This window comes from Embiotoca jacksoni, unplaced genomic scaffold (genome assembly GCF_022577435.1).
Source record: "Embiotoca jacksoni isolate LCO1_2020_lvr unplaced genomic scaffold, fEmbJac1.0.p SCAF_22, whole genome shotgun sequence".
NCBI classification, from domain to species: domain Eukaryota; kingdom Metazoa; phylum Chordata; class Actinopteri; family Embiotocidae; genus Embiotoca; species Embiotoca jacksoni.
Window position 1 is genome coordinate 6,044,445 of NW_027185363.1, and position 20,425 is coordinate 6,064,869.

General features: G+C 41.9%; 1 protein-coding gene across 4 annotated transcripts in view; it reads right to left on the bottom strand.

The window, feature by feature from the left end:
• LOC138203021 (voltage-dependent R-type calcium channel subunit alpha-1E-like) overlaps nucleotides 1-10,741 on the bottom strand; it is a 52,190-nt gene extending 41,449 nt beyond the window's left edge. For all 4 annotated transcript variants that reach the window (XM_069157506.1, XM_069157505.1, XM_069157507.1 and 1 more), the window contains exons 1-3: nucleotides 10,663-10,741; nucleotides 6,131-6,234; nucleotides 4,868-5,007 (exon numbers count right to left, since the gene is read on the bottom strand). In XM_069157506.1, the coding sequence (XP_069013607.1) occupies nucleotides 4,868-5,007; nucleotides 6,131-6,223 (233 nt within the window). In that variant the 5' untranslated portion in view covers nucleotides 6,224-6,234; nucleotides 10,663-10,741. The remainder of the gene's footprint in view (nucleotides 1-4,867; nucleotides 5,008-6,130; nucleotides 6,235-10,662) is intronic.
• Nucleotides 10,742-20,425: the final 9,684 nt, after the last annotated feature.

Genomic DNA, 20,425 nt, shown 5'->3' on the forward strand with positions numbered 1-20,425 from the left:
AATTCTTTAAAAAGATGATCTTATGTTGCCCCAGCCATGCCGTTCTAGCCCCGTTGTGTTTTCATATGAAAAAGCTCAACAAGTTGAAGGCGTCTGAATAATGAGCTCGACACAAACAAGCCTTTGTATTAAATAGCGCTTTGTTTCTTTTGGCTGGTGAGCCATTTAATGAGAAAATAAAAGCAAAATGATTTGTTGCAAACTTTGACGGTTGCCTAATGAGAGACTTTCAAAGTGTCCCACTGAAGCAATCAGTATTGTTCAGAAAGGATTATTAAAACCGACTGATCACCTTAACCTTGAAATCTGTCAACGACGCAGCTGTTGAGCATTTAGGCCGGCACTAACTGGTCTGTAAACGTGATGCTGATGTCCCTTTTATGTAAGAGGCAGAGAGCGAGAACGAGAGACAGAAAGAGAAATAAGATATACTGAGAAAAAGAAAGATGTGGGTGTCAGATTGAAATGAGATGTCAACATGCCAGTAGCAATCTTCCCTGAATGCTAGATCCTGTACACTTAGCAATAAACATCCGTCCAGTGGTAACGATGGTTAAACTACTGCATGATTATTTACTGAAGCCAGTCTCATAGGGAACAAATTAAGTCTCTTAGCATGTTTTTTTTCCTTGGGTCTGTCTTTCCATCTTCTTTTTTCTACCCCTTGTTTTCCCTCTTCCTTTCTTCTCCATCCATCCACTCGTTCTACGTTTTTGCATAACATCTCCAGCGCTGCATTCACATTTAATTCACAGAGGTCCTGGGGGCGAACCAAAGCAGGTTTTAGACACAACTGCCAATCCACTTATCCACCCACCTATCGCTGACTGCAGAGCCTGACTGTGCCATGGAAACACACATTTCCCTGCATTTACGTGTTGTGTTTTCCTGTGGATGTATAAGGTGAGTAAATGTATACGCATACAGAGAACAAGTACATCTACAAGAATCATGACCAGCCCATAGGGCCGAGCATTGCTAACCATATGTCAGACACGAGGTACAGTATGTTGGAATTAGAAGCCTTTGAGCAGCAGTACAAGCAAGCATATGAAAAATATTGATAAACGTTGACACACGCAGCGACACATGCATGAATGCACCGACATAACTCGACAATCAGCGTTTGAAATTAATCTTTTGGTTCACCAGCCACAGACTGGTAAACTAAAAATGAATTCTGTCAACATTAATTGCAGAATCAGTTGCTGAGTATTAATTTAAAACTTTTAATTCACCATGGAGTTATTCAAAATGAAAAGAGAGCGGTTGGAGCCATACCTCCAAACACACACAAACTCGTTCCGTCTACATTTTATTATTAAAACCGTGCTTTTCCAACTGTGATCTTGAATCTCGGTGAATTAAAAGAGGAGGCCTGCAATAACCTACATATGTATTTTTCTTATTGTCAATAAATCTCATAGAAAGCCACAAAAATCTACAGAGAATTGCTCCAAATAACAAGACATGTCTGTGAAGCCAAAGTCAAAATTATTCAAAGCAACTAAAACCCATTAGTGAGCCACAACATTATACTGGGTGACATCTTCCCTTATTATCATGAACATGGTCGCTGTGGTGTACATCACGTCCATCTGTTTTTGGAACAAACTGAGACTGTCTTTAAAATCTAAACTCCATACTTGTGACCAATTTAGGGACTTCAGAAACCAATGTTTTAAGGGCTGATTCACATTATATGGGATAGAGGGTCGAAATGGTGAAAATCCCTATTTTTAACTCAACTGAGAGCTGCATGTGTGGAAATTAAAATACTTTCCCCAGACAAATTTGCAATATATTAAATTCAGGTTTAAGTACAGTGAACAAAGGGCTTTCACATTGGCTTGGTTCTCATATTCTTCCATATTATTATGTTTGGATTGGAGCTTTTAAAACAGTTAATTGTAATTATTACTTGGAAGTTAATGTGAATGCTATCTACAAATCAGAAACTTGTCATTAGGAAAAGTCTAGCACAGCATTAATTTGTCATGAGTCCCACAAACATTTTATTTAACAAATGTTTATTCATGCGATTTTCTTTTTAACAAACCGATCATTTCAGTTTGTAGGAGATTACAAATGATTATGGTTACGATTAGGCCACTATCATTTTTGGCTAAATGTATTCATCTTGTTAATTTGTCTCTCATTATATAAAAGGTATTTTACCACGTGACGTAACACCTATTTTACCTCGATCTCAGTCGTCTTGCCTTCAACAGAACAAACTAACTGAGAAAACGTCCCTCCGCCTTGTTGACATGAGCTCACTAGCAGTTACAGCTAACGAGGCATCACATCCTGAAGCATATAAAAATGACTTTGATGATATATAGTTAGAATGAGTAAGATATTCAGGACTATGCAAAAAACGAATGGTGGTCGGTCTTTGTGCAGAGAGGAACAGGAATTCTACAATTGTGTTAGCACAGCTGAGCATTCACTACCTGACATCGGACATTTATCCACAAACATTTGACAATATAATACTGTGAAATAATGGTCGTATACCTACACGGCATTAAATTACTGTAGTCATTTACTTTTGGGCAGAAAATTCCCGCTCCGCTTATGTGCGACAGTTTGCTTTCGTTTTAAAAGGTTTTGTCGCTCAGTGCTAATACTACTAAAAAAAAAAGACATTCTCTGTGAGGAAGTCCATTACTGAAGCCAGTACAGCGGGAGCTATCATGTAGAAAGAGCAGCGCTGTAAAACACCTCCAACAAGAACATTTCAGGGACACTTTAGTCCCAATTTAACATAAATCCTTTTTCACAGCAGACATTTCCACATGCAATAGTAAAAAAAAAAGCCCAGGTGTAATGAACAACAGGCGTTTAAATATACAAATATCCTCCTATTTATACCTTATCAACTTTTTCATGTAATGATGAATCAGGACAGTGTCACTGCGACCTTTCTGCTTTCAATAGAAAATCAATGACTGCATACACAAAAACACTGCAGATTTATTCCTATTGAGCAGACATGGAAACTATTTTTATCCAGTAAATTTAAAGTGTCAGTCAGTCCGGTGAAGACAGCCAGTGTGGCTGCTGTCCTTTTAGCATCTCTGCTGCTGACAGACAGAGACGCTGAATGGAGGTCAGAGTCTGGGCGGTTTGAAAGGACTGAATGCTTTAGTGGCACTTATTCGCCACTCATGTTTCACTTTTAATGTGTTTTTCCAGGAAGCGCAATACCTATTATTTCAGGCAGCCCTGTTTCCAGGGTGGAAAGTCCCATTTTTCCTATTGACAGTGTTATGTGACTCACAGTTGGAACGCTTTTACTGAAAGTGCACCTGGTAAATCATGGGTACAAGAGATTAACACCTTGAAACATCTGGGTCTTTTATAAAAAAAAAAAAAAAGTAGAAGCCTGTGTATGTCAAAAACTGAGGTAGACATGAGCTACACTACAAAGTGGCATTTCATCAAGAAACATCTGGTCAGTAACCTTAAAATTTTGTGAGCTACCAGGTGAAAGCTAAAGTTGAGGGACACTGCGAATAAAACTAAAGAACAATCTGCAGCTTAAATTATTAAATGTTTAAATTGTAGGTCAATTTTGTGTCCAGAAAAGCAGATATAGTTTCATGGTTTGTTCTCAACTAAAAATAAATGAAGTTGCTACTCCAAGACTGTGACTGCTGCTTTTGTGCGTGAAGTGCACAAAGCAGGGGGAAGCTATAACATTTATGGGTAGGTATTCCAAGTTGATCAACATCAGCACCCGAGTTACACACCATTTGTGAGCAGTGGTCCAGGTGCCTCAGCGACGTCACCATGGACATTAGGAGAGAGCGCACATCACATTCAGTGTCAAACTCAGGAAATCTGCAACGGAGACTCTTGAAATGCTTCAAAAAGCCGACAGCAATGAAGCGTTGAGTTGGGCGAGGCGTTTCAAGTGGCGTTCGTGTTTCAAGAGGTGCAGAACGTCGCTGTCCAGGATTGAAGAAGGCACATCAGGTCAGGAGCACAACCAGCTTGATTTTCTTTCACATTGTTGGGGTGGTGCGCCGCGAATTTGTCAACACGGGATCAGACCGTCAACGCTGGGTTCTAATGTGATGTTCTGAGGTGTCTGAGTGAAAAGCATTCTGCGCAAACACCCTCAGCTGTGGCACGAACACAACGCACCTGCTAACAGCACATTGCAAGTTTCACCCTTTCAACAACACAATCGTAGCACCCAGCCAGCCCTGCTCGGCGGATATGGCTCCCTGCTACTTCTTTCTGTTCCCCAAATTTTTATGTGCGTTTTCCGCTCACGTCCATGGTCAAATCCCAAATGGTACTTACCAGTGGTCACAACAAATTTTATAACTCAGCTGCTGGTGTTGATTAAGCAACTTAAATTGGAATACTTTTTCACAAAGGGTATAGCATCCCTCTGCTCCGTGCATGTCACTGTGCTCTGCTGCATTCATGCACAACAGGAGCAGACTCAGAACTTTTTGATTACCCCTCAACTTTGGATGCCAAAGTGAAAGGAATGATTGCTCTGAAATAAATCTAAAATCATCAAAACTATTGGCCATGACATAAACCTATGGGATTTTGACATCCTCCAGGAGAGTCCAGTGTTTCTGTGTTGAACATTGTTGAAAGAAAGAACGAACTGAAATGGGAACACAGAAACAGACTTCTGCTTCTCAACTTCATTGCTTTGCTCAGACTTGATTGTCTCAGTCAGAATATGCAGCGATGTTGGGAGGTGATAGCTGTTCCTCCTCCGAAAACAGATTTCACCAGTATGTTTGGCAAGTAATAACTTGACAATGTTTCAAACAAAAATTTCCCACTCTGTTGAAAATTCAGGTCGTCAAGGAGACCAACTGATGTCACTCACCCACTGAGCACGACTATGAAGTCCATGACGTTCCAGCCGTTCCTCAGATAGGAGCCTTTATGGAAAACAAAACCAAGCGCCACCAGCTTGATCCCCGCCTCAAAGCAGAATATCCCAATAAAGTATGGCTCTGTTTTCTCCTGTAGGAACAATGTAAACATAGAGGTCAGCAGGGTGTGAGCTGCTGAACAAGGTCTGAACTATGACCTGTAGGGGTTGAAGAATATATACTGACTGCAAGTCTGAAATATTGATTGCATACATTCATCTACACGGCCAGCTTTCCCGTTTACAACCAATGGATGCACGCACAGCAGGGGGGTAGAAAACACATATTGCCACAATATAATGAGCTTATATTTGGACGTTTTCACTGTGTCAATGAGTGGTCAAATCCTGCATCCCTATGTTAATTGCACATTTATCTCTTGGTGTTGCTAATTATGTCCCATATACATCATTTTTTTTAATATCTTTATGACAAAATGTCTCTTCTTTCTCTTCCTATAAACCAAAAATGACCCATCTTGAAAAGAATGTGACCAGCTAACCCACAAACACAAAAAAAAAAATCCTCAGAAAGCCCTGAAATATCATAGTGTATTCTGTAAAACATTTTTTTTACATTTCCAAAAAATTATTTGAAGTCAAATTTATTAATTTCTCCCTCCTCCTCCTCCTCTTCCTGATGTAACAATCTGAGTGAGGGAGGTGTAGATCAAGATGAGCAGCTCTACAGCTCAATGTTGCACAATGAAGCCGCAGCCACTTTCTGAATTATATGTAATAGATTGGATTTAAATCATTCTTCAAACAAAATCCACCCATTCTGCTTCACCAAGAAATACCTACATCGCATTACAAAAAAAAAAAAACGTGCTCTGACTTCCACTTCACTCTACACTGAAATAAATGCAAAAAAATAAGACACTATGGTGGTGATACGTTAGTATTTGTTAAAGACAATATCCAGAAGCTAACACACAGGATCTTCAATGGATCCTCATTTGAAATATCTCAAAAACAAAGAAGACTGGACACTGAAAAAGCTCAAATTCAGACACCCACTCGTGAAATATACATGCTATATCCTAAAACTGAATCTAGTAAACATCTTTTGGGGACTTTGCAAAACCTGTAGACTGAACACAAAAACAACTTGTCAACTTACCCCACATTCAGGTTTGTTTTCTACCCCCTCACGTGTCCATGTCTAAAAAACAAATCTGTGTCGAGGATAAGAAAACAGATTTTTGTGCTCACCAGTCTCTTTGCCATGGGGGTCTTATCCTCTCCAGGGAGGTGCTGCTCCAAGGCCAGGACAACACAGTTAGCGGTGATGGTGGCCAGGATCATGTACTCAAAGGGTGTAAAGGCCGTCAAGTTAAGGAAAAGTTCTTTCATCACAATACAAGGACAAAACTGGCACATAAAAACAGACAAATAGAAAACAGAAAAACATCCGATGGAGATTACCAGACATGACTGTATTTCATATTTGTTCTGTTTTTGAAGGCACAACAAGATACTATACACGATAACATGACACAAATAAGTCCTATGTTTTAATGCTGAGAATATTCTCAGTCACACATTTCCTCATGTCTATAGCTTCAAATGTCCAAAACACTGACAGCAATAACAGTTTTTTTGTCATAGTTTTTGGAAAATCTCCACAAATATTTCAAAGTGGTCGAGTGGAAAGTAAAAAAAAATAAAATACATGGATGGATGATTAAGTGACAGATGAATTATGGCATGGTTCACATTCTCTGGTATTGGAAGCAATCTGTTAGAGAGAATGCAGTATCCATGGAAACCTGCTTTTAAAAGTGCTTTTAATGGAGAGAAAGAGAGCAGGTTAGGGAGGGAAGGAGAGCGCTGGGAAGTCACCTTGGCCCGAGTGGTCTAACCGCACTCACTACAGCAAGCAGTTCTCATGGCCCCTTTGCAAGCCAGCAGCTTGCACCACAGCAGACTGTATAACCTGCAGTGTACATCCATCTCAGAGTCTTTACGTGACTAACTTGTATCAGTAAATGTCGTGTCCTTCTCACGAAAGGGAAGCAGCCAAGGTTAGAGCTAAAACTGTTCAATTTTGAGTTAATTCACTAGTTGGTTCATAAATGTTTCATGTTTCATAAATGACAGATTTGTGAAGCAGTTCAACAATCAACTGCAGTTCAAACATGAAGAAAAAAAAAATCAAGACACGGTAGGCGTTTCTATGAATGTATATATGATGTAATGCTGACACAATTAGTCACCAGAAAGTGACTCAACATCAAGTTTCATAATCGATTAATCATTTAGGTCATTTTTCAAGAAAATGTGTCACCCACTCTCTGCTTCGTGCTTCTCAAATTTTACGTGCAGTTGCTTATTTCATTCTAAATCAGTTCAGGACAAAACATCATATTTAAAGATATCATCTTGGACTCTGTGATGGAATTTTGTAAGTTCAATTTCATTAATTCTCTGCTACTCTGAATTTTAAATTTCAATAGAACATGATGAATGTGCAAATAAATAATAAACACATGTAACAAAAGCTGACGTCTTTCGATAAAACATTTTTAAACTGAAATTCGTCAATTTGTAGATTAACAAAAAATGTAAACACTAGTTCATTTGCTAATTAATAAATCATTTCAGAAATTTTTCAAGCCAAAATGCAAATTGTTAGTTTCAGTTTCTCAGTTGTGATGATTTGCTGCTTTTCTTTGTCTTATGTGACAGTTAATATGTTTGGATTTTAGAGTCTTGGTCAGACAAAACAGGAATTTTGATGACATCACTTTAGGCCTTTGGGAAATTGGGAATGGAATTTTTTTATGTTTTCTGAATTTTATGGAGCGAATGATTAATCAATGAATAGACAATGAAAATAATCCTTATGTAGCATTCAAATATTTACACAGTTCTGTTTCGTTCAAGACAATCACAAATCAGTGATCTCAAACTCTTAAAGCTGCTGATTAGTCGTGTTCAATGTTGAAAATTAATTCTTGCTTAATTTCTTGTGTGATGCTTTTTGCAGTCGTCAAGGTGTGATAATTCTGTCATTTCTTTTGTGCCTTCATGTTTTCCTGTCAGTGAAAACCTAAATAGGCCATCATAGATTTTCTAGCAATCGAAACGTGTGTATATGTGTGTACATGCCTGGGCCGTGCGGGTACAGCCTGTGTACATGTGTAGAGCTGCACGCACGGTGAGACTATGTGCCCCAACACTTGTGACTTTCAGTCCCGCGGTGTTCCCAAGAGATCGTCGCTGCTCATTATTAATTTTCCTGCCTTGAGTGAAATGGGGTCACTGACTCACAGAGGAGTGTTGAGATGGGGGCCTCTGGGACTCACACTGACTCACATTGACAAGTCCACATTGTTGCCATTGAAAGTGGTTGAAAATAGCTAAAGTGGGAAATACTTAATAATCTCGCCCACTCTGTTACTAACCATTACCTGTTACCATGCATACCAGTCATTACGCAAGTTTTAGCCCTTTTAGACCAAATCACATTCACTGCTGCTATGTTACATACATTATGCTGTTTTTGATTTATTAAAAATATTTTCTGACCTTCCAAGTAGCCACTGTCTTACGTTTGATTTATCAAATGAAACCAGTTGACTCTTGATTTATCTAGGCTCTGTTGTGCATTTCCTTCTCATTTTGTTATGTTTTTCAATCACTGATTGAATGTCAGTGGACACATTCATAACGTATGGTTGGGTTTAATATAATCTAAAACTGAGCCACAACTTAATCAATAAAGGGCTGCAACTAACATCCATTTTCAATACTGACGACTCTGCCCCAAGTCTGTAAAATCTTGATAACTGTGGAAAAATGCCTTAATCGTTATTGTATAAAGTCCAAGGTAACACCTTTAAATAACGTGTTTTATACGACCAAAAGTCCACCACCCAAATATGTTCAGCTTACAATCACAAAAGAACTGTTGCCACCGTTGCTTGACTCAAACGATCAACTGATTCTCAAAATTTTTGCAGATCAACTTCTTCCCTATCAAGTTATTGATTTTCTAAACATCTGTACGTTTAATATGTCCTCAAATCCATACATGTGCAGTGCATTGCAGTTCATTTACAGTTTCTTTTCTGAAAGGCACATTAAGAATGTTACGCTTGACAGTAATTAATGGAGTGTGATGGATTACGTAACAAAATAGAGCTTTAGGATTCTGCTTGTGGGTGTTAATGTTATATGCATATGAATGGAGACTAATGTAGATGTGGAAGGGTAGAAAAAAATACATTAATAATCTAAAACTCCACAGCATACTTTTCAAAATGGTCTGCAGTCTTTTGTTTATACACCAAAACCAAATATAGTCAGTTTATTACATTATAAAACAGAAAAAAGCAGCAAATCCTCATATTACCAAAGCTGCGAGCAGAGAATTTCAGCTTTTATTTTAATGATTCAAAACAATTACCGACTAATCTATAGCCATAGAATTTGTCAGTGTAAGTATAAGGATCGCTGTGACGGTGCAATTTCTTAAAAAGAAAAAAAGGTGCCTAATTTGGGCAATAAAGGTCCCAGTAACGACTAATCTTGTGTGAAACGTGATCTATGTCTGCAGTAACATACAATCAAAAGAGGCACCAGTGCCACCGTTTCCTGTAAATTCACATGAATCTGTTTCGCTCCAACAATCTCAAAGCTTGGACGTTACAGGTCTCACCCAGTCAACACTCTGACATGTGCTGCTTTCACAGCCCACGATCCACCGCAGTACTACTGGCCAGCTCTCTCCCACATAGTGTAACTCTGCCTCTGTGATACCGACAGTCACAGTACCGTGCTGCCAGTGGCCAGCTAGTCTTGACCACTAGCCTCACTCCCACACACCCACAGAGCCTGCGGTTAGGTAACAGTGGGAGACTGGCACGCTGCACCGGAGGGGGTGTAAGACAGGAGGAGCAGTGGGTAGATATGGCAGCTGAGAGATGCTGCTGAACTGATTATTCTATCAAAACATCTGAACGTGAACACAACTGATCAGGAAAACAACTCCAACATGAACAAGATAAATAAGAATAAATACTGAACAAGCATCGTAGTCATCTTGCCATGACTAAACGTGATTGTGCTTTAAGGTTACAGGAGAAATCATTTCCCTGATGAGCTCTGTTAGACCTGCAGAAGTTCACGAGAAAGAAACTGTTGGCCAACGCTACAGCAGGAAGCAAAGAAATGCTGCCTGCATGGATTTGAACTGACACCTACTCATGGCCAGGTTCATATTCCAATGAGCACTAAGGCATCAGAGATGTGCCTACATGCCACCCCCACAGTTAGCAGAGCTGCTTCTAATGATCACCACATGCTAAACTTTCTGTCTTCTGCCAGCACTGGAGCAAATGGAGCCCACAGATGAATACATATATGTTACTCAGCAGGATTACGAAGTAGGTAAATTCATCTATGCAGAGGAATTCATTAAAAAAGGTAATTTTCAATCCGATCATTTAACTGACAGCTGGAAAAGATGGAGGTGGTTATGCAGATAAGCAAAGAGACTGAACAAAGAGGAAACCAATCAAAAGACATAGACAAGACTAGGCACGCTAGATTGCACTTTTTTTAGACATGGTGCAACACTCAGCAGTAAAAGGGAGTTGCATCTATTAGTTGCAGCTGCTCACATGCTAGCTGTTGCTGTCCATGGTGCTGAACTAAGAGCCTAACAAAGCTTTAACAAACTATCAGGAAAGCTAAGACAACTTTAAACATTTAATTGTGCTGCTTTTATGTAAGGATATGGCCATTCAATTATTCGCCTTGCGTATTTCCTGATGATGTTGTCCTCTGCAAATATGAAGAGCGACCTGTTGACGGTGAGGCAGTTCTGCCGGTGGGGCACGGGGTTGTACATAGCCATGGTCCGGGCCCGCTGCGCCTTGGCTTGTTTCAAGGAAGCCGTCAGTTGCGCCGAAGCGGTGTCCTGAGCGTCGCCGCCGCCCTCCAAGTCCCCATCCCCGGAGTCCACCGTGGTGGGAGCGGACTCGTCTCCGAACCGAGCCATTCTACAAAGAGATGAGGACACGACCGGCTTAAAAAAAAACGCGTTTTCACTAAAGGGCGACTTCAAAATGAGCTTCAAAGTGGAGCTAAGCGAAAAATCATCCACCTTCCACTGACAGCTTTACGAGCGCCAAGATTCCCCCAAAAAGTTACAGATCACTCCATATCCACGAGAGGAAAAAAGACCTATCATTCAGTTGGCGTGTGCTTCAGGAAAATCTTCCATGTACGTAACAAACAGCTCTGAACAACTCTTAGCGTTCGCTAAACAAAACAAAAACAAAAAAACAAACAAACAACGGGTTTATACCTTGAAAATTTCTATTAACATCCAAGCCCGTTTTGACCTGACAAACCGGGAGCTACGTGGTCAAAAAAAAAAAAAAAAGTGCTCTTCAGATGGAGATCCGAGGGAAGTCTTTCCAAACTTTACGCATCTTCTCGACCCAGTAAACTTGACAAAAAGGAAGCTCTCGTGTGAGAAGAAGAAGCCCGTTTAACGCGACTAAACCAGAATCTGAAAGTCTTCTCTAATCGGGCGCAAACTTTAGCAAGAAGGTTGCATGAATCTGCTAGATCAGCCAGTCCTATCACCTACTGGAACATTATCAGCCGGGAGCGCATAAGCACCGGCAGCCCCCTCCCACAGTACTGAACATGGCGATTTTAAAATTCCTCTGAATGAAAGCTGGTGGAGAGGAGGGACATATATTGTGTTACCATGGCAATTAGAGTTTGTTGAGGATGTTCAAAAAACATTTTTTATTTTTTTCCTAAAAAAAGAAGGAGGATATATAGGCTACAGGAGGCTGTGTGGGTATGTGCTTCAAAAACAATTATGTAAAGATGTTTGTGGGTGCTGTGGGAAAAGAGAGGGGCGTACAAACTAAATAAAACTGAACATGCCAGACAATGTACAGAAAAAGATAACAGGTCTGTGGATATGTGGAGAGCAGGCGGGGAAGGGAGCCCACAGACAAGAGATCACCTATAGAGAAGCTCTTGACTCAGTCAACCCCCGTTTGAACACTTTCATTGTCATATTTTCATTAATGGAAACAGACTCGAACTATTAAAACATTTAAAAACTAGGCCATTGTGCTAATATTGGAGTAAAAGTCAAGAGTAAAATTAGAGCATGAAATAGATCTTAGGGCTGCTCCCTTTTTGAGGGAAAGCAGAAGAAAGCCGGGTCTTTTTCACACTCGGTGCCACAAGTGAGACCTCATTAGACAACTGGGCTCTCTCGCTCCATCTGCTGCTCTCCTTCCCTCCTCACCGGCTCCTGAAGATGACCACTTCAGCCCCCACAGACTCCATATTATTCAACCGGGGCTTGTTTTATGCCTGGAGCTGCGTTTGTCACAATTAAAATTCAACCAGTCCACTTGACGTCCCAGCACAAAAACAAGCCCTCTCTGCTGCTGACTGACAGACTTTCACTGTGCAGCAGCAACATGCAGGTATAGCAGAGTGCAGACGGGCAGCGGGTGAGGGCTTAAAATGCAGAGGGGGGTTGTGAAAGCAAGCCGAGAGAGAGCGACAAATTCATGCTTGGCAAACAAGTCGAGATCTGGGGAGAAGGAAAAATAAATAAATACGGGATCTATGAATAAGTTTCAACCCGAGCTCCAAAAACGCTCCTCTTCCTGATCTGCATGAAGCCGGAGGGCGTGTCACTTTATGCAAAGCGGGGCAGCTGCACTGACCTATCCAGAGCGGAGTGTAAAAATAGCAAGATGATAAACAGCATGTAATATATACACTTTTCTGATTGATAATTCATGGTGCCTGAGCATTATATTAAAATATCTCACAATCATCTCCACTTTCTACTTAAAAACATCTCTCAAAAACACTCGTTACAAGAAAAAAGTATCTACTTGCACATTGCCCAACAAAAATATTTGTCCATCTCTGCAAACAGTACATATCTGTGTGCGTGTGTGCGTGTGCGTGTGTGCGTGTGTGTGTGTGTGTGTCTGCAGCTCTCTGGTTGCTGTTGTTTCCATAGCGACATAGCTCTCTTGAATTCCTGCTCCGTTCTTTTCATTTCTGCCAACAAAAGCCATGTTGCACAATAGAGCAACCTCTTCCTACAGAAATCTGTTTCTCCCATGCGCACACACACACACACACACACACACACACACACACACACACACACACACACACACACACACACACACACACACAAACACACTCCTCCCCATCAGGGTCACTGGACAACATCTTGAGGGATGAACGTGTCAAAGACTCCCGTACCCCGCCGTCACAGCACCGATGAGCCTGTGCAGATGACCGAGTGTAGTCTGCTTTAAGAACAGTGTTTGGTTTTCTTGCTTGCAGCCTACTCGAAGGCGTCCAAAAATAGCTGTGTAAACTGTTAGCGAAAGAGCTGAAAAGCTTCGATCAATTTGCCCGGGCCTCACTAAACTTTGAATGAGATAAACTCACAGCAGAAAGAGGGTCCATGCTTGCCGGAATAACAAGAAAAGGTTTTCATGTAAAACAGAAGCGATAGGTGGGAGCGCTGCGGCAGTTATGTTCATACTTGATCATAAAAAAATTAAAAAAACATCTTTGGAAACACATATAGGGGGAAGATTTGAAGTGAGGCTGCAGGTGACAGACACTGCGAGTTAAAACGTTAATGGGCGTACTTTGTACCAGAACTCTGAAGAGCATTTATATAATTGCAGACAGGCTTTCACCCAGCATTGACTGGAGTGGTTTTATCATTTTATTTTTCTCTCTGTTCCCTAGCAACAGACACCCTCTAGTACTGAGTTATGTCAGTTTGATTCGACCAATAACTGCCACTTCTATCGTCTCAGATTGGCGTGTCACTGTGGCGGCTTATGCTAAAACATACTAACATCATGGTTGTTGTTTCAGAGCAACAGTCCATATCTGGACATTAGCACCAACAAAGCTCAAAATGTTGGCTGTTTATTTCAAAATCTCAAATGTTTTGTGGGAAAACAGGCTTAAATCACATTTAAGTTAAACAGAAAGGCCATTTCACTCAATACATAGCAATAATGTGTTTTCATAAAAGCCATTTTGCATTTTGAGAGCAAGCTCAACATTATCGAAACTGTCCTGCTTAGCCCGAAAGGCATCATATGTTGCTTCCCTGCTGCTTCTCTGATTCCCTAGCATCCCCTAATGGACAAATAACCACAATACATGTACAGTCGTACTCCAAAAATCAGTACTTGGATCCAATTCTTGGTCCATTTTAAAATATTTTCCATGATTCATATGCAGTAATTGCTCATGCAGGCAACACTTACAGGTCGAATATGAGAAACGTTTGCACACGTGTGATTGGGGAATACACTGACTTCAAATCTGCTGTTGTGTTTCTGTTCATATGAGAGACAGAGAAAGCAACAGAGACAACATGTACACCAGTAAAGTGGATGTGGAGTGGGATGTGGGGGTACAGCGCAGTGTGAGAAATCAGAGGCTGGAGGAAGGGGGGGGGGCTTGTTGGTAGGTTGGAGGTTACACCGATGGAGTGCTACTCCACATTCAAGTGGAGGGAAACAGATAATCAGAGTGACGTGGCTCCAGAGCTCAGGAGTTCACGCGTTTAATACCATTATAAAGCATCTGATTACAGTAAACCGCAGACAAAAATGTTACACGGGCATTCAAAAAATTAAAAAAAACCAACCTAATCAACTGATGAAAGTGGTGGTCACTGATTTGGTGATTCATTGGTTAAACTGTAACAATACTTGCAACAAAGGCCTCTGCATATGTAGCGCTGCTATGGAGCACCTTTTTTAAATAAGCACTTTGTATCTGAGCAACAAAGCAACAATAAAAATACTTAATACACTGGGATGGTTAATCATTTGAAGCCTTGACCAGATGTGTTTCCAGTATTACCCATTAAGGTCGCCCGTGTGATTTTATTTTTTTTTTTTATCACTATTACCACGATGGATAAAGAACCCCGGCGATGGTTTAACATTATTTTATAACATGCCAAGAAATGTGCCAACAAAGAGGTGCAAGGTGTCAAAGGCTCTGCAAATGTTTTATGATGTAGGAAATACATTAAGCATGTTTATTTGGCCTCTAAAGCTCCAAACTTGATTTGTTTACAATTAACATCATACTTTACCTGTAAATTTTCTCTGAAAGCTGCATTATGTTTTGACCACCAGGCGTAATAAAAAAAACTTCAGGCCCGACAGCCATCAACATTACTTTTGGTTGAGACTTTCAGTAGACATTAAAGCAACACGTGTCTTATTCTGGCCAACTGTGAAATTTAAACCCAATTCAAAAAAAATGATGTGGGGACATACAGGTTGTTACATGCTCAAACCTTCCTCGAATCACTATTGAGATTATTTTTTTTTGCCATTTCATGATGGGTCAAATCAGGATTCCTGCTGCTTTTGATTAGACTCAACAACACTGTGTGGGCTGTAGAACCAATCAATGAGCTAAAAGCATTAGATTTGAACTATTTACATTTTTATGGTGTATAATGATTAGTATTAATTTAGAAAAATGTTTATTATTTATATCAAAGCTAAATGAGCTCCATCTATTCGTTTATATATTTTATGTAGCCTTTCGGGGGCAGAGGGGGATGCTGAAAACACAAATGACTATCTCGTAAAATCGGGGAACAAGTTAAAAAAAAACAAAAAAAAAACAGTTGCGTATTGAGACATCAAGCTGACGCAACACAACCTTACGATACACTTGAAGTTGTGTACGTGTCGCTTTGATGGCGCTCTGTTTTGGTCTCCGCCCTCCAGCCCGAGGGACATATCTTGCTGCCGAATGCTCCACTATGTTACCATGCTAGCTGCTGACTGTCTGTCTGTCTGTCTGTCTGTCTGTCTGTCTGGTGTTGGGTGCTGAGCAGCTGCTGTACACTGGGTTTATTAGCGCTCCTCTGTTGTCTGCTGGGGCTGTAAACAAGATACAGGATGGCCGTGAAAACCAAAACAAACAGCTGAAAGATGCTAAAAATGCTCTTTAACGCTCATTATGTAGTCATTTGACCCATTTTGGAAATATAAATGAATGAGCGCCGCTTTAAGAAAAACAGAAATGCCCTGTATGTTGTCGGTGTCTGCTGAAGCTGCAGTATGTCAGACTTCAACAAGTCATTCTGATGACAGGCAGTTTGACACATCTCGGCAGGAAAAGCACAGACGTATTTATCACCATCAGTGTGGGCTGCATGCCATTTCCACTTCAGCAGCCCTGCTATTATGCCTGGTTGCTTGCGTGGCTTATTGGGACCGTTGAATGGAATGAGGACATCATTGAAGTACCATTAATTACATCTGTGCTTTTCTTGCTGTGATGAGTGTCTGCCACCAAAAAGGGATATTTACTGGAATATTTAAATCTAATCTGCATCCTCATTCATACGTTTCCGAAACCTTGAGGCCTCTAATGACATACGGGTTGAAAAGTTAAACCGCTTATCAAGTGCATTGCGTTCTTCTACAGCAGCACTTTTATCCTCCTACATGGAGATTTATCATCTTTACACATGCAATATAAAAGGAATCCTTTGACTCTGAATCTCTTTTATACTCACTCCCACTCCTTCCTGCGGGCTTGTGGCGTGCTCTGTATTTTGTGAGCCTGGTGGGCCATGATGATGTCCTTCTGCTCCACAAGTCCCCCCCGCCGTCGCAGCATGCCGTGGGGGCTCAGAGACCCCGAGCCCTGATCCGACAATCCCTCCTCCTGACCACGAGGCACGTCGAAGCTAGCTGCTCGGGGAGGCAGCCCCAGGTACTCGGGGACAGCGTGAGGGACCTGCAGGGAGGAGGAGCGAACGCCTTGCGCCAGGCCGGGCCGGGCGGCAGGACTCTGCTTCCTCCAGGCCTCGGGCTCCGGGAGAGACAGGGAGGACAGGACGCGTGTCTCTCCACGACGACCGCAGCTGCTCGGAGAGTGGAGGTCGGGTGTGAGGGAGCGGGAGAGGGACTGGTCTGAACTGGTGAGCATCTCTACAGAGGTCGGTGGTTGGCAGTTTCAGCATAATGCTGCAGATGGGAGGAAAAGGGCAGAGAGGCAGAAGGCGGCGGGGTAAGGGTAGGAAGACATTTCATGAAACAGCTCAGAAAAGTGTCGACGACGTCTTTCAGTCAATCCTCCACTTTGGCCCAGAATAAGGCTGCACCCATGAGCAACCGTGACGTGGGGAAGTTTCAACCCCCGAGTGGGGCAAGACACTTTATATCCCACCCGGAAAGTGGAAGGTTCGTGAAGCTCTGAGAAGTAGGTTTGATGTCATTAAACATGGCAGCGTTTGTATACAAAAAGGAAGAAATTAACATGCTGTTGAAAATGAGGTGAAACAGACCTTTTTTTTTTTTTTTTTTTTTCCCCTCTGCACCATTTTCATTGCAGGTAAAGCACAAGTGTATTAATGATGGCGGAATCCCACTTTGTGGAGCTCCTTCTTTTGTGTATGTTGGTTTACCGTCATGGCTTTCTGGGCCAACTAATTGATCTGAGCCATCAATAATATGCCGCTGCAACTACTGCGACAAGTCAAAATGTCTGCTGTGAAAAAGGTCCTTAGCCACGCTTGGTTAGCATGGCGTGTCAAGATTGCTAGCTACGGTAAATGTTAAAACCTGCAGTACATGAAAACAAAACGTTCCCACTTCCCACCTGCTCATGAAAGCACCACTAGTGTGTGTGTGTGTGTGTGTGTGTGTGTGTGTGTGTGTAAATGATATCGCCCTTCTGAGCTCCATTTCGTCCCTTTGTTGGTTTACATGGATGATGACGAGTTTGTTTGCCACTTTTCTGTGTTGTGACAGCAGAAACGCAGCAGATTTTCTGTGGGCTGCAAAGTTGCCAGTTTGTCAACGCTCTCAACTAGAACGTGGGATATTCCCAAATGGGAATTTTCATAACGCCGTATAAAATAACAATCAAATGGATAACATTGAAGTCTGGTTCGGATATTCAATCTGCAGAGAGAATTAATGAAGATAAGCTTTGGATGTTTAACGGGCGCTTCCAGCAGGTTGGAGTTATCACACTTTAAGTGAATTATAACGACATCTACTACCTAGTTTGGCACAATATAGACATTTACGGTTCCTAGACTGAGAGTTTAGAGATCTGTCACTTTTCGTTCCGAGCCGTCATCGGGCAAAAAAAAGTTGAAGTGTCCAATGCTCTAGATTAAGACCAAATACCTGCAAAACTGATGACATTCCCATCAGTCTCAACTGTATTTTGTCTTTCGCGCTAATTAGCAAATGTCACTAGGGCGTGGTATCAGTAAGTATTTTCATTGTAGCATGTGAATAAGCTGACATTGGCCTTTAGCTCAATGCAATGCTGTACATAAGTACAGCCTCACCTTGTTGTTAGCATGGCTGTTGGTTCTTAGTCTTTTATTTCTCCTCACAAAGCAAGTAACAAGTCGCTGAATATGCGCTCTGCCTGACTTTTCTCTTTCTGATATTCAAAAACGGAACAATTTGGAAGCCGATCAATGTACCTGCCAGTCTTGGTAGCTGGATTTAGGGCTAACTTTGACCGTTTAACAGTTGACAGTACAGTAAGAAATTGGTGAAAATATGTCTCAGGAACAGACTAAATGCACTTAACGGGAACATGTAGAGCAGAGAGTGATATAAATCTTTTTCTACTCAGCAGTGCAACTTAAATTCAGAATAGATGCCATTGTTTAGCTGTACTTCTCTAAATCATCTGCCAGGAGGATCTTTGATGCTGGTAGTGCATATTAGTTGGAGAAACAAAAGGTTTGAACCAGCAGGCATGCAGAAATAGTACCAGTAATCGTACTGGTGGGCGGAATAAGACGGCACAGAAAGCGGGTCTGGTAAAATTAATGGGACATTTAGAGAAAGATTTCTTTCTGTTCCAGCTCTAAATTAGACATGTTTTCTTTACTGAACACGACAGGAGGAACTGCCTAAACCTTTATTCTGTTGCCGCCGTTGTCCAGTTAAGCACACGTGAGCGAGACAGAGAAACATGGAGGGGAGATGAGGCGGCAAGGCTGGAAAACAGCAAGTTTGCGGCAAGCCGGTAGGAGACAGACGAAACAAGGCTGTTTCCGCTGAGCCGCAGCTGAAAAGAAGATGACTGAGTGTGGAGGAGCTGAACCAAAGGCGCTCGGTGACTCACTCATCAGCAGCGGGGCTCCTCAGACGTGAACTGGACACAGTCTGAGTTGAGCTCTGGCCTCCAACACAACAGCGTGGCCGTCTGACAGCTGCGAGAGGCTACAAGGTCAGCGCACACATTTACAAGGGTGGCTTGATCGCAGCTTCATACTGCTCATGGGTGAGCCGTCTCTTGATTTTTAGCAAAGCCATGCAAGTTCAACAGATACGTGATAGCTCGTCATTAAATGTTAAGGCACTTGTATCAACAGGCACGCCCTGGGAAAAAAAATAAAAACACACACACACACACACACACACACACACACACACACAGCAGGGGCAACAAAGTAGGATGATGGATCTGTGAAATCTGGAGAGCTGATTCAAACAAAGAATAAATGAATCATGAATGGCAGCACAGATAAGAGCATCAGTGCAGTAAAGACAGCAACTACTGTTGCAGGTGTCCGCCTTATCTGCACAATTGATTTAAGTTAAAACACTTGTTTGGGGACGCGCTCCTATTTTAAATTCAAGTTTCAGCTGCCGGCTGTGATCTTCTAGGCTTGAATTAGTGCAACCACTGTAGGAGCCTACTGGAAAACAACACGCAGCCCCCCTCGTCTCATTTGTGCACGTCAGCTGCAGGTCGGCAGTCGCTTTCGAAATGCATTAAGCTGCCTGTTAGCAGGTATTTCTAATTAGGCTGCCGTTTCTTTATTCCAGTGGAGTTCAGTGTTTGACGCACAAGCACGTGAAGAAACAAACAAAACAACAACAAAAAAAAGAGGAAGAAACAAAGCAACAATCATCATAACAAGTAGGTGGATAGGATGCTATAAATGCACACAGGTGGAAGGGGACTGAGGCAGCCCCCGCGATAGGAAACACAAATATCAATTAACTAATGAAATGATTAATTAATCTGACAGCTTTACCTCGAGGTGACGCGCGCTCCTTCATCGTCAGTGAGCCCCGATCAGGTGCAATATCCTAAAATTCAGCCCCCTCTCTCTCTCTCTCTCTCGCACTCAGTTCAAGTTTAGTGGTTTGAGGATGATTGCGCGAGGATTCCTTGAGTGATGATTACCGCTGTGTGGCTATAAATACTGCGGGGCGGCTGGGAGCCAGGGGAGCGCGGCACAGACGAACGTAAACAGGCATGGGGACGAGAGCGAGGCACGGAAGTAATCCCAGTCATCTTCAGTAGCTGGCTGCCGTCACATGAGTCACTGTATGTGGGGCACAACGAACCGCCGCGTGTCTCCTGACTTCATTTAAAGGCTTCATTGAATTGTGTCAATTCTTCGGGGGGGTCTACAGCCGTCTGGAAGGTCCGGCGAGGGTT